This window comes from Lepidochelys kempii, chromosome 13 (genome assembly GCF_965140285.1).
Source record: "Lepidochelys kempii isolate rLepKem1 chromosome 13, rLepKem1.hap1, whole genome shotgun sequence".
In the NCBI taxonomy this organism is placed as follows: domain Eukaryota; kingdom Metazoa; phylum Chordata; order Testudines; family Cheloniidae; genus Lepidochelys; species Lepidochelys kempii.
In genome coordinates, this window is record NC_136392.1 from 10,509,817 (window position 1) to 10,528,160 (window position 18,344).

Below are 18,344 nucleotides of genomic sequence, written 5' to 3' on the forward strand. Positions count from 1 at the left end.
TGCATATTTCTCACAATCGCATGATCTACTGTGGTAACTGCAAAACATGCAAATGCAGGAAAATCTGGCCTGAAATATTGTTGGTGATGTTTACAAGAGGAATTCCCATAAGGAAAAGTGCAGCAACTGTTCTGAGTAGTATTTCGCTGCTCTTGAGTGTATTGGCTGTCCTCTCTTCTGAGGCCGTCCTCTCCAACGGCATTTGAAATAACCTTTCCCTCTGAGAGAACGCCATGGGGTCAAATGCATCTTTGGAGTAACTCCATGACTTCAGTGGGCTCAGTGAAGGGTTGAAATTGGCTCCTTGACTGATTAAGCCATTTTGCAATGCTAACTGGAAGGTATATGGTAATAAGGTTTCTAAATTTAAACGGCTTACAGAGTGGAAAACCCAACATCTTTCACTGTACTTTTTTTTTTTAACCGACAGTAAAATGTAGAATGAGAGTCATAGATGGGAAATCCCCAGGTTGCTTGAGGTTGAGTTGCTAGAAGAAAAGCACAGCAGTCTCTGTCTGGCTCACCCGTTTCATTGGTTTGAGTTAGAGCTTCTCTTTTCTGAATCTCTTTCTATAATGAGCAATCCTGTAACAAGTTTACTGTAACATGTGGCCATTATACCGTATAGCTTCCTTGTATGAAGTCATAGAAATGTAGGACTGGAAGGGACCTCGAGAGGTCGTATAGTCCATCCCCCTGAGCTGAGGCAGGACCAAGTAAACCTAGACCATCCCTGGCAGGTGTTTGTCAACTCATTCCTAAAAACCTCTAGTGACAGGTGTTGCAGTTTCAGGGTAACTGATCTGTAACCCCCTCTCCAGGGTCCACTCCAGGAGTTTCCAGTCAGGTCTCAGGTCTTCTGCCATCACCTGTATCTGGGTAGGAGCCCTTGTCCCACTGGGGGTTTTAAGTCTGCTCCCTGCCTTACGCTATAATATCTCCAGCCAACCAATCTGCCTCAAGGCCTGTACCTGGGCTGTGCTTTCTCTCCAAGGGCTATGCACAGACCATTGCCCGCAGTGTACAAGTTTCTACACAGCTGTTTCTAAGCAAGCACATTTATTCTTAAGATAAAAGCATTACAGATAAAACCTAATTTAAAAATACCAATAAAAGAACCTACCCACAAGTGAAAAGCTTAACAGATATGATACCCCCCACACACACACACACACCAACTCCAACCAAGAGCATTGGTAGGTGTCAGTTTTTCAAACTCACAATTGGGTTTGCCCTCTTGTTATCAAGTTTATGTCAGGTTTTTAGATCATCAACCAGACTCAGACTGAACAATTCATACAGTGAAAGAGGTTTTCCCAATATCTAAGCTAAATCTCCCTTGCTGTAGATTTAGGCCAATACATTTTGTCCTACTTTTAGTGAACATGGAGAACAATTGATCACCATCCTATTTATAATAGCCCTTAACGTATTTGAAGACTGTTATCAGGTCTTCCCTCAGTCTTCTTTTCTCAAGACTAAACATGCCCTGTTTCTGTAATCTTTCCTCATCTGTCAGATTTTCTAAACCTTTTATCGTTTTTATTGCTCTTTTCTGGACTTTCTCCATTTTATCCATATTTTTCTTAAAGTGCAGTGCCCAAAACTGGACAGAAAACTTTTGCTGAAGTCTTACCAATACTCAGCAGAGCAGGACAATTACCTTCCATGTCTTCCATTTGACATGCTTGTTAATACACTCATTAAGTATAGTTAATGTCCTACCCAGAAGTTAAGTTAGATGGGAGTTTTGAGTGCCCAATCAGTGTGGAATAGTCCCCTTAAGACAGAAGGTGAACTGCTGTCTGGCTACACAAGAAGTACAGATAAATTTGTGTATCTACTTGTCTTGGAGTATTCTACTGAATTTATAGTGAGCGGTAAAAATCATAAGGGAGCCTGTTTATTTTAAAACTTGATCTCTCCTTCAGTCCTTTTAAAGAAGACTGAAGTTAGATTTTTAGGTCGTTTTTGTCTGGCATTAGAGGTGTGAATAAAGGCTGTTTTGTAAAAGGGTGCTGTACAGGTTGGCATGCCCCAGTAAATCTGCTACCTGTAAATAATAGGTTCACCTTTAGGATGTCTCTTTTAGGACACTACTCACTTGCTGATCTCCAAGTGCTTTATAAAGGAGGGTCAACAGCATTATCTCTGGCATACAGGTAGGGAAACTGAGGAAGAGCAGGTGAGTGACTTGCCTAAGATCACACCATGAGTCCCTGACAGCTGCAAAATTAGAGCTTTCTGAAACTGTGATCAAACCAACCCTCCCCAACCGGAATCTGACTGCAGACACACTATAATAATACACTGACTCTTTCACTCAAAGTAATCTCAAAGTGCTTTGCAAATATAAATTAATGAATCCTCACAGCACACATGTGCAATGTTAAGTATTTGTTTAACTATTTTAAACCTGGTAAAATGAGGCCCAAAGTGGCAAAGTCAGTTGCCTGAAGTCACACAAGTAAGTGTCCAAACTGGAAACATGCCTCCTGCATGACATGCTCTGATTACTAAACCAAACCCTTTGGGCTCTGTCATGGCTTTTTGAGCACAGCCATGGTGCGGGTGGATGCAGAGGGCCACGGCACCACGTGGAGCATTCTATCTACACACCATGTGCACAGGCAGAGTTACATCCGGCAGCAGTGGGAGCAGATCTAACACCCATTCTGCAGGTGCAGTATCATTCCCCCCGACCAGTGGCTGAAGTGGTAGCTGGTGCAGAAAGTAGAACAATAACCCCTTCCCATGATCTTTGGGGTGTGTACAACTGTGGGCAGTGCTGTAACTCGCACCATCCTGATGCTGTTCCCTTACAGGTGGGATCAGGGCTCTTTTGGTGCTTTTCCCCCATCTCATGAGGTCATTCAGGACTAGCTGAAATCTCTCTCTATACAGTTAAAGGCTTGGATCCCTTTGTAAAGAGTCAGGCTTTAAGGTCAATGGGATTGCATCATTTCACACCAGCTGAGGATCTGGCCCATAGCCCTGTATTCTAAGATGCAATAGAACACACTAGCAATGTCTAATTAAATAAATATATGACACACATCTTCAATGGTAGAATAAACACTTTTATTTGTGTTACAGGAGGACTGCATGGTCTGTGTTAGACAAAGTAATGTACAAGAATTTACACCAAACTCAGTGAACTTCTTATAATCAGGGACAATAGATATTCCCTGGGAGATGTGGAAAAATGTTATCTGGAGATTTGTTTGTTTTTTTAAAAAGAGAATTTTAACTTAAATGCAGGGAAATCCTGCAAAAGATTTATCTTTTATTTTCTCTTCTACCTTATCTCTTTGTATTTTATTACTTGCTAACATAAGATACAACAGAGACAAGGTGGGTGAGGTAATATCTTTGATTAGATCAAAAAACAAAAGATATTACCTCACCAATCTTGTCTCTCTAAAATCCTGGGACCAACATGGCTACAATAATACTTCAATAAGATACCAGAGTCAGCAGCAGAGCTAGGATCAGAACCCAATAATCCTGACTCTGAGTTTTATACTTATCATTAGATACATTTCCTTTTTAAATTCCTTCTCAATCTGCTACACTACACTGCTACACTAATTACTTTTGCAGTGGGCTGTCTCTAAGCCTGTCCTGTTCCAAACTACTGAAACTCATTTAAAATAGAATGTGGTCCTGCTGAACTGGCCAATACTATACAAACTTGATTGAAATATGATTTCTCCAAACATCAGAGAGCCCCAGTGGCTCAGCTCAATAAAACAATTGGCCTGGATAATAATAATTGTTCCCATAATATTTTGCTAAGAGGTCATATGGTTCAGATAAGCACAGAGCAGTGCTTCCAAGAGAAAATTTAATCTATGACCTAACTTCATAAATGAAGGAGTAAATAAATTACCCCTTCCAAAACCTCCCAAAGGGAGACACATTTTTGTGTGTTGTAGGCATACCAGAGCTGTAGAGAGTTCAACAATGTAATACAGTACAGACACAACTTGGAAGATGGGTAGAATGAATTCACTGAGTTGTCAGAGATTCACTAATACATCTTCAGGGGAGCTGGGGTTCAGTTCTTCAGATCCCAGCCTATGGACACATGTCCCTCCAAGATTGGTCGGCTACTCATTGCCAAATAGCCTCCTATACTGCATACTCCTATACTGCATTTTTTCCAGAATGGGGCATTTCCAAAAGTGATATGTCAGCACCAGTCTCTCTGAAATCCTCATTCACTGCTGATGTGATGCCCCTTCTGGAAGCTCTGCCATTCAGGTGAGATGGTACAAAGTGGTGTGGGCAGAACTGAAAGGACAGAGCCTATTGAATTATCCATGACAGGTTTCAGAGTAGCAGCCATGTTAGTCTGTATTCGCAAAAAGAAAAGGAGGACTTGTGGCACCCTAGAGACAAACAAATTTATTTGAGCATAAGCTTTCGTGAGCTACAGCTCACTTCATCAGATGCATTCGGTGGAAAATACAGTGGGGAGATTTATATACACAGAGAACATGAAACAATGGGTGTTACCATACACACTGTAACGAGAGTGATCAGGTAAGGAGAACAGAGGGAAAAAGACCTTTTGTAGTGATAATCAAGGTGGGCCATTTCCAGCAGTTGACAAGAACGTCTGAGGAACAGCGGGAGGGGTGGGGGTGGGGGTGGAGTGGAATAGTTTTACTTCGTGTAATGACCCATCCACTCCCAGTCTTTATTCAAGCCTAAGTTAATTGTATCCAGTTTGCAAATTAATTCCAATTCAGCAGTCTCTCATTGGAGTCTGTTTTTGAAGTTTTTTTTGATGAAGAATTGCCACTTTTAGGTCTGTAATCGAGTGACCAAAGAGATTGAAGTGTTCTCTGACTGGTTTATGAATGTTATAATTCTTGACATCTGATTTGTGTCCATTTATTCTTTTACGTAGAGACTGTCCAGTTTGGCCAATGTAAATGGCAGAGGGGCATCGCTGGCACATGATGGCATATATCACATTGGTAGATGTGCAGGTGAATGAGCCTCTGATAGTGTGGCTGATGTGATTAGGCCCTATGATGGTGTCCCCTGAATAGATATATGGACACAGTTGGCAACGGGCTTTGTTGCAAGGATAGGTTCCTGGGTTAGTGGTTCTGTTGTGTGGTGTGTGGTTGCTTAAGTTTGCAGGCTGTCTGTAAGCAAGGACTGGCCTGTCTCCCAAGATCTGTGAGAGTGATGGGTCGTCCTTCAGGATAGGTTGTAGATCCTTGATGATGCATTGGAGAGGTTTTAATTGGGGGCTGAAGGTGATGGCTAGTGGCGTTCTGTTATTTTCTTTGTTGGGCCTGTCCTGTAGTAGGTAACTTCTGGATACTCTTCTGGCTCTGTCAGTCTGTTTCTTCACTTCAGCAGGTGGGTATTGTAGTTGTAAGAACGCTTGATAGAGATCTTGTAGGTGTTTGTCTCTGAGGGGTTGGAGCAGATGCAGTTGTATCGTAGAGCTTGGCTGTAGAGAATGGATCATGTGGTGTTGTCTGCATGAAAGCTGGAGGCATGTAGGTAGGCATAGCAGTCAGTAGGTTTCCGGTATAGGGTGGTGTTTATGTGACCATCGCTTATTAGCACCGTAGTGTCCAGGAAGTGGATCTCTTGTGTGGACTGGTCCAGGCTGAGGTTGATGGTGGGATGGAAATTGTTGAAATCATGGTGGAATTCCTCAAGGGCTTCTCTTCCATAGGTCCAGATGACGAAGATGTCATCAATGTAGTGCAAGTAGAGTAGGGGCTTTAGGGGACAAGAGCTGAGGAAGCGTTGTTCCAAGTCAGCCATAAAAATGTTGGCATATTGTGGGGCCATGCGGGTACCCATAGCAGTGCCGCTGATTTGAAGGTATACATTGTCCTCAAATGTGAAATAGTTATGGGTGAGGACAAAGTTCAGCCACCAGGTTTGCCGTGACATTCTCGGGGATAGTGTTCTTGCCAGCTTTTAGTCCATCTTTGTGTGGAATGTTGGTGTAGAGGGCTTCTACATCCATGGTGGCTAGGATGGTGTTTTCTGGAAGATCACCGATGGATTGTACTTTCCTCAGAAAGTCAGTGGTGTCTCGAAGATAGCTGGGAGTACTGGTAGCATAGGGCCTGAGGAGGGAGTCTACATAGCCAAACAATCCTGCTGTCAGGGTGCCAATGCCTGAGATGATGGGGCGTCCAGCGTTTCTAGGTTTATGGATCTTGGGTAGCAGATAGAATACCCCTGGTCAGAGTTCCAGGGGTGTGTCTGTGCGGATTTGTTCTTGTGCTTTTTCAGGGAGTTTCTTGAGCAAATGCTGTAGTTTCTTTTGGTAACCCTCAGTGGGATCAGAGGGTAATGGCTTGTAGAAAGTGGTGTTGGAGAGCTGCCTAGCAGCCTCTTGTTCATATTCCGACCTATTCATGATGACGACAGCACCTCCTTTGTCAGCCTTTTTGATTATGATGTCAGCGTTGTTTCTGAGGCTATGGATGGCATTGTGTTCTACATGGCTGAGGTTATGGGGCAAGTGATGCAGCTTTTCCACAATTTCAGCCCGTGCATGTTGGCGGAAGCACTCTATGTAGAAGTCCAGTCTGTTGTTTCCAACGAGAGACTGCTGAATTGGAATTAATTTGCAATTAATTTAGGCTTGAATAAAGACTGGGAGTGGATGGGTCATTACACAAAGTAAAACTATTTCCCCATGTTTATTTCTCTCCCTCCCTCCCCCCCCCCCCCCCCCCCCCGTTCCTCAGATGTTCTTGTCAACTGCTGGAAATGGCCCACCTTGATTATCACTACAAAAGGTCTTTTTCCCTCTGCTCTCCTTACCTGATCACTCTCGTTACAGTGTGTGTGGTAACACCCATTGTTTCTTGTTCTCTGTGTATATAAATCTCCCCACTGTATTTTCCACAGTATGCATCCGACGAAGTGAGCTGTAGCTCACGAAAGCTTATGCTCAAATAAATTTGTTTGTCTCTAAGGTGCCACAAGTCCTCCTTTTCTTTTCTTTTTTTTTTTTTTTTTTTAATTATCTATGTAACTCTAAATGCCATTTTTGGTGTGCTGTAGTTACCAAGACAGACATGAGCACAAACCACATCGTTCAGGCATAACTTTAGCACTGTCTATTCACTGAGAATCCATGCACAAAAAATGTGCCATAACAGTGTATTTTCACACTCGTACACTGATGTATTTTGACAGGTTTCAGAGTAGCAGCCGTGTTAGTCTGTATCCGCAAGAAGGACAGGAGGACTTGTGGCACCTTAGAGACTAACAAATTTATTAGAGCATAAGCTTTCGTGGGCTACAGCCCACTTCATGGACCATTCCTGTCTACTGAAGTGGTATATTTTCAAAAGGATATTAAATTAACTTTCCTTACCAGAAATGATGGAGTCATTCAACACCTCTTCATCCTGATAGAAAACCAAGTTGTCCTTGAGTTCTGAGTTCATGATCAGGTTTTCTTTGTTTTCATCTGACTCTTTGACTGAGTTCCGCTTGTGCTCCGGCTCATTACTGTGGCTCAGTGCATTCTCCTTTTCTTTGTTGCCCTCAATGCTAGATGTTCTGGGTGGACGGACATCCACTCTTTTTTTGGGAGACCCTTTGCTTTCTCTGCCATGAAAGCTGTGGATGGAAGGCACACAATTGGGTTGTCAGACAGGTCCATTTTAAAGCCATAGTAAAAACCTAGCATTAGATGAACACAGGCATCATGTCCTCAGTGTGATGTACAAGGGACATCATTGGACTGCATTCTCAGAATCGCCATGAGAATGTCTGGGGCTATTCCACTATTCAATCGGTGTCACAAGAATACGGTACAGGAGGGGAATAATTAATGTGTTTTTTTATTATAGTTGTGTGCTGTACCATGCTGACCTTTTGAAAGAACACAGCATGTGCTTCTAATGTAAAACATGCATTGTATGAAGAATTGCCCTGATCCTGTTTGTGATCCTGACAAGGATTTAACAGGGCCTGGAAACGGCAATTTCCTGTGAGAAAGATTGTTGTGGCATTGAGAAATGTTACCAACCATATAGCTTAGGAATTACCTTTGTCTTTCTCTGTTGCTGCAGTGGAGGGTTTCTAATGAAAACCAGACAATGTCCCCAACACACTCCTATGTAGCCATGTGTATTGCAAAACAAGGCACCGTATATGCTCATGTAGAAGCCAAGAGTTACTAAAGTAATAATACTGAGCACTTGTATAGCATCTTCACAGGGCTACAGTAAGCAGTAACCAGTTAATCTTCTGGGATAGGTTATTCTTCAATTCACTTTGCAGATGGGGAAACCGACCCCTTTCCTTGTGTTGGTTCAGGTCTTTAATTGGGAAGAGGATCATCTCATTGGTAGATCTGTTTATGCTTATAAAGTTATAGCATCAATTAATAAAGGGGACAGACAGAAGAGATCAGGAGGACTTGGGGGGAGCACAGCAGAGGAACAATTCAGAGAAGCCATGGGCTGACAGCAAAGCTATGATCTGGAAAGCTTCAGGAGGTTAGAGAAGGCCATGGCTATTTCTAGCAAAATCAGGTAATTTTTCAGATCTGGTAATTTTGCACACCAGTGATCAGAACTGGCCATTTGCGGGTGCAATTGCCTGGTTTGTGCATGCAACCTTGGGATTTTGCCTGCAGAGTAGTCATGCGTCGTTGTGCAGTTTTGAACATTTGACCTCACATCAGTTCCTCTCCAACAGGATGAAAGTGGTGTGTGTGTGTGTGGTCTGAAAGGGTGCAGTTCTTTCAGGAGGACTTCACTATCTAAATTACTAAATTTTGATATCCTGCTTCTGTGGTGAGCCACCTCTTACACTGGGGCTGAGGATTAGCAAATGATTCCACCTCTTTGATCTCTTATTTCCATGTTGCAGTAGCTTCCCTGTCATAAAAGTAGCGTATTATAAAGTAACAGCTGACACGTTTTAACCAGGGATTGCTGCCCGAAATAGAGCCACCAAGCAGTGTCCAGACAGAACCAACCTGATTTTAATCAGACTAAACGGGTGGCGTGTTAACGACAAGCAAAAATATTTTCTGACCAGGAATTTGTATTATGAAAAATACTTTCATTGAAAGAATACTGTTTCCTGGTATTCACTGTGCCTCTATGTGCTATACTTACCTATCCTGCCGATGTTTAGTGGCCAGAGCCCTGTGGAGCTCCTCAATGACTCTACTGGGAGGTAAAGGCAGGTGGACAGCAGCTGGATGAGGGGAACCAGTCGGTGTTGGTAGCTGGCCTCTGACATGGGGATCGGAACCTTTCTGGCCTGGTGTATGGAAGAGGGCAGCTTGTCCTGAGATTTGGGAGGAACCAACAATGACATAATTCTTCAGGATAGTGGAAGGAGGGGATTTCCCTGCTGGCTCATCTACTTCACATCCTGCTGCTGAAAATAAAGTGATAAAAAGTCACACTGAGCCTCGGTTGAGGTTGATTCTACATGCTGGACAGGTAAAAATGGTGTCGTTGTTGTGCCATTGCAAAGTGGGAATGTGGCTTGTGTGGTGAGACTTATATACTCAAACAATCTGAAGCCAAAGGACGGATGCTGCAAAGATTTAGCCTGGAAAAATGAATAATCTCCCCTCTCCCAATTGGATTCTTCTTTCTTTCTGCCCAAACTCACCAATCCATGCCTGACTCCCAACCTAAGTTCCCTCGAAGCTGTGCAGCATTGCAGTAGGCTATAAAGGGCCACGCAGGCAGGGAGAAGTGCCCCTACCCCAGGCTAGCCTGGCCCAGCCCAACCCCACAGGAGTTGCCATGGTGGTGGAGAGGCACCCCTCCCACAGCCGGAGTTGCCATGGCCAGGAGCCTCTCCCTCGGCCCCGAGCTGCTGCGGCAAAAGAGGGTTGGGGAGAGTCGTCTCTCCCCGCCACAGCCCCGGGGCAGCCTGAATTCCTGGCCCCACCCCAGAGCCCACATCCCCAGCCGGAGTCCTCACACCCCAGCCCTGAGCCCCCTTCTGCAACCCGAACCCCTTATCCCTGGCACCACCCCAGAGCCTTCACCCCCAGCCAGAGCCCTCACCTCCTGCACCCAACCCTCTGCTCCAGTCCTGAGCCCCCTCCCAGAACCCCTTGGTCCCACCCCTGCCACAGACCACCTCCATATTGGTGCACATAACAAAATTCATTCCGCTCTTGGACATAAAAATTAGAGGGAACACTACTCCCAAACCCCCTCTCCCTGATCCCTAATAAACCCTGATGGCTACCAGCCAGGCTTTCCAATCTTGCACTTTCTCTGCTGAGCTCTAGATGATTGATTTAAATTTACACAATCTGGTCTTCGCTGAGGTCAAAATGTGCCAAAATCCATTCTCTGCCCTTCTCTCCCTACACCATAATGGACCCCAGCCTCTCACCCCATATAGGGAAACACCAGAGCTTGTGAGATATGGTGATATTAGCTAGTTCAGCCAAACTTGCCAGAGCTGATGTGTTCCAAAAGCATTTCAGGTAAGAACGAAGTGGGGTTGAGTACCAAGGAGTGGGAAGAGGAGTGGGGGGGATGTTTAACTGATGCTTTTTGTACCCAAAACTGAGAGAACTTTTTTTGAAGCCACTTAGGGGATTTGGATTGATTTTTAGTGGGAACTGGGCATCCAAACCCCTAATGCAGCTTGGAAATCTTACATTAAAATCTTTATAGCCGGTCTCCTTTTAAATTCTGGGCTGAAGTGATTGTTCTCTTTTCTGAATAGCCCGTCCCTGACGTTCTCCTCTCCAATTCCATCCCATCACTCATATCTATTGCCCCAGTGCAACAAACACCTGCCTCTTCTATTGCTGTGCCTCTGATATCCCCCCCCCCCTCCCCCGGTTAAGACTGCATGAGGGGTGCTGGGGTAATAGCCTTGTTTGAGAGAGATGTTGCTTCACTTTTTCTCTTCTGCAGTTCTCTTATTCTTTTCATTGCACTTTGCTGGCCACATATCTGTACGGGGTTGTGGTACTTTCTACACTGGAGACACACCAGTGCAGGAGATCTTTTTGGTTGGATTGTGTAGAAGGCTATTCCTTTTCTCTCGTTGCCACCTAGTGTTGATAATAAGAATTTAAACTGACACATACCCTTTTTCATTGCAGTGGTAGATACGTTGGTTCCAGGATATTAGAGACACAAGCTGGGTGAGGTAATATCTTTTATTAGAACAACTTCTGCTGGTGAAAGAGAGACCCTTCAAACTGCACAGAGCTCTTCTTCAGGTATGACCTGTGTAGCTTGAAAGCTTGTCTCCTTCACCCACAGAAGCTGATCCAATAATAGATGTTACCTCCCAACCTTGTCTTTCTACAGGCCCTCCTTACCATTCTAATTTTCTGTGAGGTAAATTCTGTTGCCCTTATCCAGCCAAAACTCCCACTGCTATCAGTGGTATCCTGACATTTCTGTGCAAGGATTTCAAGAGTTGGCTCTTGGTTAGCCCAGTAACTTGCAAGAGAAAACAGGAGATGTTCAAAATGAGGTCTAGCACTTTAAGGATAATAATAAACACAGGTTATCAAGATATTTCCTTCCAGGACAATTGTGCTGTAGGTCTCCTTACAGGTATCCAAACCCTGCTCTCATGGACACTGGTGAAAATCTGGCACAACCCACAAAGTCAACGATGTAACCCAGGGCAGGATTTTGTCCAGTGGGCATATATTTGAGTAGATTATTTTTTTTTAAGGATCAAATATTTTTCAAGTTTCAAATTAAAAATAATAAACAAAATTACTAAAGTATCGAATTATAGTACAGATTACACTGGACCCTCGCTAGAACGCGGGATTTGGGATCCATGTGCGGTACCACATTAAAATGAATTGCAATTAAAGTAATTAAATTTGGGATCCATGGCCGCGACCGCGTTATATGCGAATTCGTGCTATATAGATGTGCGTTCTAGTGAGGGTCCGGTGTATCAGATAGAAAATCAAGAGTGTAAAGTGAAATCCTGAATAAGTTAGTGGAAACTGATTGTTTGAAATATGTGGTTAGTTACTAACATGCAACATAACAATATACAAAAACTCTGATACCTGGTGAAATTCTACGGCATTTTGAGCTAAATTTTGAGTTGGGTTTCTACCCAGAGTCCATATGTGGAAAAGGATGTTCATGGGCGCGCCCTTTGTAGGCACAAAAATTATGCGGTGCTCTTTGAAAACTCCAGTGCCGGCATGTGCAAGCATTTGCACCCAGGAAATGCGTGTTGCACCTTCAAAACACGACACCTGTGCACGTGCAGCTGTTAGTGTTGGTCTCGTGCTCACAGAGATGTTTGCTGGTGTGTGTGTGTGTGTGTGCGTGCCCAAGCGGAAACCTCAGATTGTAAATCAGGCCCCGGTGTGTAATTTAACGAGACAAAATGTATACTATCTCTAGCACTGATATATGAGCACCTTACAATCTTCATTGTATTTATCCTCATAACACTTCCCTCCCCATGCTGAGGGAAGACGGTGCTACATTTTACAGATGGGAAATGGAGGCACAAAGAGGCTAAGTGACTTGGGAAGGGTCACACAAAGTCTGTGTTAGAGCAGGGAATCAAACCCATGTCTCCCATGCCAATGCCCTAACAACAGGGCAATCCTTCTTCTCTCTGTATGCATGTATACTTACAGCTGAAAGAGTGAATCAAATCTACATAGGTGATCTACTTCCTCAAACCTGGAACACTTTAAAGCATAGGAGCATCTACTGGATTGTCTAGTAGGCAAAGTACACTGCCACAGAGCAGTGGCATCTAAATTCCTTCCCTTTTAACTGATCAGCATGCTCTCTCCATACCCAGAGGGCAGACAGCCTCAACTACCAGGAGACATATATCTGAGCTCAAGGAGATTTTGATTATGTGCCACCGTGGAAACACACAATGGATATTTATGATCATTCCACTCTCCACTGAATCACAGCTTGAAGGCCACACAACACCTCCTAATTCATACTCTATCTCTGTGCAATAGGGAAGGATACTCTGGTCTAGCCAAGCTGCTGAGGGGTTGGTGGACTGTACTGTCACCTTTATGCTACCTTGATCCTGGAGCCCCACTGGGACCAGTTCAGCCTGGATGTCGCTGAAGTTAACATTGAGCACTTTTTTTGTTAATGGCACTTCGTTTGTCCTAATGAGAGCTGTTCAGGGAATAATCTTACAAAATGGTATCTTGTATCTTGCCATTCCCCACCCCCTTTTGCGATTAATTAGTGCTTTGCTTATTCCCCTCTCCTCCCCCCACCATCAGCACGTCCAACGCTGTTAGGGGAAAAAATAAAATAACGGGCTTTCCAACCCCCTCTATTTTTTCTCTCATGTCACTCTCTTCCCCCTCTCCCCACCTCCACCCCACTGACGGTACTTGTTCAATGTGGGCTTTCAATTCCACCCACTCCCAGAAGCAGAACTGAAGAAGGTGTGCCATTATTAGAGCTGGCTGAAAAATAGCTTTTCCCCGAAGAAAATTTAGACAAAAATGAAATATCAAAATGGAAATATTTCACCTAAAAATGAAATATTTTTTGGCAAACAACATTTCTATTCAAAATGGTGTTGCAAAGTGCCTCATGGGAGTTGTACTTTGGGTGCCATATGCTCCCATTCTTCTGTATGAGTTGAGCTCTCAGGAAGGACGGTATCTCCCATGTGATGAGGGGAAGAGGATAATGAGTCATAGTAGTCCTGGGTCTTGGTGCATCATGGGAGCTGTAGTCTGGCCAGAGAGCCTGGCCCATAGAGAAGAATGGAAACAAAAGGCATCCAAACTGCAACTCTCATGAAGCACCATTTTGAATTGAAATATTTCAGTTTTCAGCTGAAAACACACAATTTTTTGGTTTTGGCCATTATATTTTGTTTTTAAAAAAGTTTTCCATGAAAAGCAGACACTTTTAGCAAGAAAAATAATGTTGGTGAAAACCCAATTTTCCATTGAAAAACAGCTGAGACAGAAAACTTTCAACCAGTCTTAGTCATTAGAGCAGCACCCTATGATCTTCTGCTTCATGGCGACCTTGCAAACGGGGCCTCTTTTTTTGTACCAGTAAGTTGGGAATGCAAATGATTGCAGGAACAATGGTTGTCAGTTAGCAGTTTAAAATGCCGGATTATGGGTGTACTCTGGCAGTGTAAAGGAGCCTTTCAGTGGGAATAAATCACTGTTATACTCACTTTAAACTCCTTTGCACTGCTGGAAGTGGTAAAAAGTGTAAGATCACTGTGGTGGCACATTAGATAATCAGGCTGAGTGTGTTTGAACCTGAAATTCAGAGTGAAACCTGAGATGCAGGAGTGGGTTGTGAAAGTTTGGGTGAACTGTTCATATGTCATTAGAGGAGCTTGCACAGCTCTAATTTAGACCTACCCTAATGAGCAAATCCTTCAGGCAGAAAGCTTTGAAGGACCTATTGACTTGAGCTCTGCAGTTGACAGCTGCGTTCACTGCTTCTGTACTGTTATCACACTGTGATTCTGTATAGCAAAAAGCACTTAAACCTTCCTTGTGTTTCCTAGCGACTTGTGGCAAGTCATACACAAGCTGCTGATTTGGTAAATGGTTGCTGTCAGTGTCATCTGCTTTACATGGATTAGTGCAGGTAGACTTACTGGAGCCTCCTGCAATAAACAAATCAGGACAGGTAAGATATATGTGCAACATGCAAAGACTTAGTGCTTCTAGATCAGGGTCAAGGTCCTCAGCTGGTGTAAATCATTAATGCTCCATTCACATCAATGGTATGACATTGATTTACACCAACTAAGTAACTGACCCAAAATATATATATAGGAGCAAAATGATATACAAGGAGAGGACAATGTCGATGGGATGAAAGAGACTTTATTGACCAACACGACTAACCTGTTACACTCTTGATTTTGGAGATTGCCTTAGGTGGTGGAAGTGGAAGTGAAGGGGGGCTGGGGAGCTGTGCTAGGTTTCTTTCCATTGGTTTCTGTGGGGAATCTGTGGATTCAGAAATAAGTAAGGCTTGTGGAGTCTCTTCGGTTACTGGCAGGCGGGCATCTTCTAGTTCTTCAGTGGACACGGAAGGTTTCTTGGCTAGGAAAAGGATCAGAAGCAGTAGACTTAATGAGACATGAGATTAATGATGACAATGACAATAAACCAAGGGGCCATCCCAGAAAGATTCAGGAAAATGGAATTCGTGGCATACAGCTAGCAGCATGTTTTTTCCCACGGTGAAAATAACGAATGTGTGCAGTAGCCTACCAGCCACGGGTGTTGAGGTAAAAATAAAACACACTGGAATAACTGAAGAAACAGTTAGATACTATGTTCCTAAGGAAACTGATGAGCCTTGAAGGGCCAAATGGCCTTTACTCATTTCCTCCCTCCCTCCCCAAAAAAATGTCTTATGTTCTTTTCTATAATGAGGACAGCAGGGTATAGTGGCTTTTGAGAACTGCAGTTGATTAACTTGTAGAATCCAGCTGCAATGATTTAGAGTTACCATGTGAGCACTTTTCCTTGCTAGGAACACAAATGAAGGGTAAGGAATGATTAACTTTTAATTTAGCCTCAAAGATCTTTCTATGATTGCTCTCTGCAGGATTTCCTGGCAATTTTTATTTTAATCCTATTAAAATGTGACTTCAACTTACAGCCCGGTTCCTCTCTATTCCATCTGATGCCGGGGGGCTCAGTCTTTCTTGGGGATGATGTTAGGAACCAAGATTGAAACAACCTGATATAAGAAGACCTTCCCTTGGATAACAATAACAATGCTAGAACGGGGAATAGACATTGGGACGTAGGGCAGATGGGATGAGCTTCGCCATCTCGAAGGGGCTGACGCTACAAGCTGTGGAATGCCTCCTGAATGGTGTTGAGTGCACTCCATTCCAAGGAAGTCAGTAAGTGCTGAAGCACTCAGCCTCTGTCCAAACAATTTGCATCCTTGCTTTTAGAATGGAACCAGAAGGCTCCAAAGCAGTGAGGCAGTCGGACACTATAGCCTTGGCAAGATAATAGCGTTTAATTTGTTGACAAACAGAGTTGAGTGATTGGGAAATAATCACCTCAGTTTTCAAGGAAGTCATTGCAATCACTCTATTTTTTTTTGTTTTCTTTTTTTTAAATTGATATTTTGTGATGGTTGCCCTCAAAGATCATTTGCTATTTATACAGCAGGGGCCAAATGCTAAGGTGAAAGCAGAACAATCCTTTATTTGATGGAGGTTATTTGGTGGAGAAACCACTTAAGCCACCTGGAGTAGAGCAAAAGGAAGCCACTCATGAGTGATGTTAGGTATCCCTGAAGGGGTAAAATCTAAGTATTAGTCAAGAACCAGGAAATGCAATGGATCAAGACAATAGAGTTTCAATGCTGGGAACCCAGGAATGCTGCAGCTGTGAGAGAGAGAACAGGGAGGGTGTTGCTAGTCAATTGGGCTAGATCCACAAAGAAGACTGAGGCTCAGAAGTGCAAGACCTAACTCCAGGCGCCCTGCCACCTAGTGGAATCCTCAGTCCCAAGTTAGGTGTCCATGCTCCCTCTACAATAAATGGGGAGAGTTAGGTGCTACTATGGGAGACCCAGAAAGCCAGCAAGGTGAGGAAGGAGCTGCTGAAACTAGCCCCACCTTCCAAAAGTAGTTACCACCAAACTCCACTCGGGATTCACGGTCGTGAACCCGCTCCTGGAGTTAGGTGCCTAAGACAAGTCCAACATTTTTTGCAAAAAACAGCAGTGGTGGTCATTCCCTCTCCCACCCCTTATAGCCAACAGACTAGTGGTTAGAGTATTCCTCTGAGATGTGGAAGATGTAGGTTCAAATTTCCACTCTGCCTTATTTGAAGCAGTGACTTGAACTGGGGCTTCCTGCATCCTGTGTGAGTGTTCTAACCACTGAGCTATTGGGTACAATGTTTTGTGTGGGTTAGGTGTGCTCTGAGCACACCTTCCAGATGAGGCCCAGCGGATGAGATAACCAGGGGAACTCTTAGTGCAAGTATCCTGCCAGGGCTTAGGTGTGAACTATGCACCAAGCAGCTTAGCAATAGCAGGACGTAACTGTTTTGTTCAATATCTTCATTAATGATCTGGAGGATGGCATGGACTGCACCCTCAGCAAGTTTGCAGATGACACTAAGCTGCGGGGAGAGGTAGATACATTGGAGGGTAGGGATAGGATACAGAGGGACCTAGACACATTAGAGGACTGGGCCAAAAGAAATCTGATGAGGTTCATCAAGGACAAATGCAGAGTTCTGCACTTAGGACGGAAAAATCCCATGCACTGCTACAGACTAGGGACTGAATGGCTAGGCAGCAGTTCTGCAGAAAAGGACCTAAGGGTTACAGTGGATGAGAAGCTGGATATGAGTCAACAGTGTGCCCTTGTTGCCAAGAAGGCTAACGGCATTTTGGGCTGTATAAGTAGGAGCATTGCCAGCAGATCGAGGGACATGATCATTCCCCTCTATTTGGCATTGGTGAGGCCTCATCTGGAGTACTGTGTCCAGTTTGGGCCCCACACTACAAGAAGGATGTGGAAAAATTGGAAAACGTCCAGCCGAAGGCAACGAAACTGATTAGGGGACTGGAACACATGACTTATGAGGAGAGGCTGAGGGAACTGGGATTGTTTAGTTTGCAGAAGAGAAGAATGAGGGGGGATTTGATAGCTGCTTTCAACTACCTGAAAGGGGATTCAAAAGAGTATGGATCTAGGCTGTTCTCCGTGTTAGCAGATGACAGAACAAGGAGTAATGGTCTCAAGTTGTAGTGGGGGAGGTTTAGGTTGGATATTAGGAAAAACTTTTTCACTAGGAGGGTGGTGAAGCACTGGAATGGGTTACCTAGGGAGGTGGTAGAATCTTCTTCCTTAGAAGTTTTTAAGGTCAGGCTTGACAAAGCCCTGGCTGGGATGATTTAATTGGGGATTGGGATGATTTAGTTGGATATTGATAGCAGGGGGTTGGACTAGATGACCTCCTAAGGTCCCTTCCAACCTTGAATTCTCTGATTCTATGATGTTGCAAAGCAAGGCAGTGGCAGAGGAGGGACTAGAATCTAGAACTCCAGATTCCTCATTCTGGGCTCTGGCCTTGAGACCATGACAAAATTCCCAGAATATAATTTTCAAAACCAAAGTTTTTCCGTTTTCCACTGGGCTGGGAACCTTTGGGTGATACTGCCATGAAAAACTGTCCGCTGATAAACCAGAAGAACACATTTCTGTCTGAATACCACATGTTTAGAAATGCAGAAACATTCAGAATACACCATGGAAATTCCAAGTTTTGCTATTTGGGTGTGTGTGTCTGGGTTTCTTTCTTTTTTTTTTTTTTTGGTTGGTTGGTTTGTTTGTTT

At 43.8% G+C, this 18,344-nt stretch overlaps 1 protein-coding gene across 7 annotated transcripts in view; it reads right to left on the minus strand.

The window, feature by feature from the left end:
* The window catches only part of PHACTR3 (phosphatase and actin regulator 3), a 160,387-nt gene that overhangs the window by 45,534 nt on the left and 96,509 nt on the right, over positions 1–18,344 (minus strand). For 4 of the 7 annotated variants that reach the window (XM_073309198.2, XM_073309200.2, XM_073309203.2 and 1 more), the window contains 3 exons: positions 14,867–15,067; positions 9,135–9,402; positions 7,376–7,623 (listed from right to left, as the gene is read on the minus strand). In XM_073309198.2, the coding sequence (XP_073165299.2) occupies positions 7,376–7,623; positions 9,135–9,402; positions 14,867–15,067 (717 nt within the window). The remainder of the gene's footprint in view (positions 1–7,375; positions 7,624–9,134; positions 9,403–14,866; positions 15,068–18,344) is intronic. The other 3 variants (XM_073309201.2, XM_073309202.2, XM_073309199.2) reach the window with 2 other exon arrangements.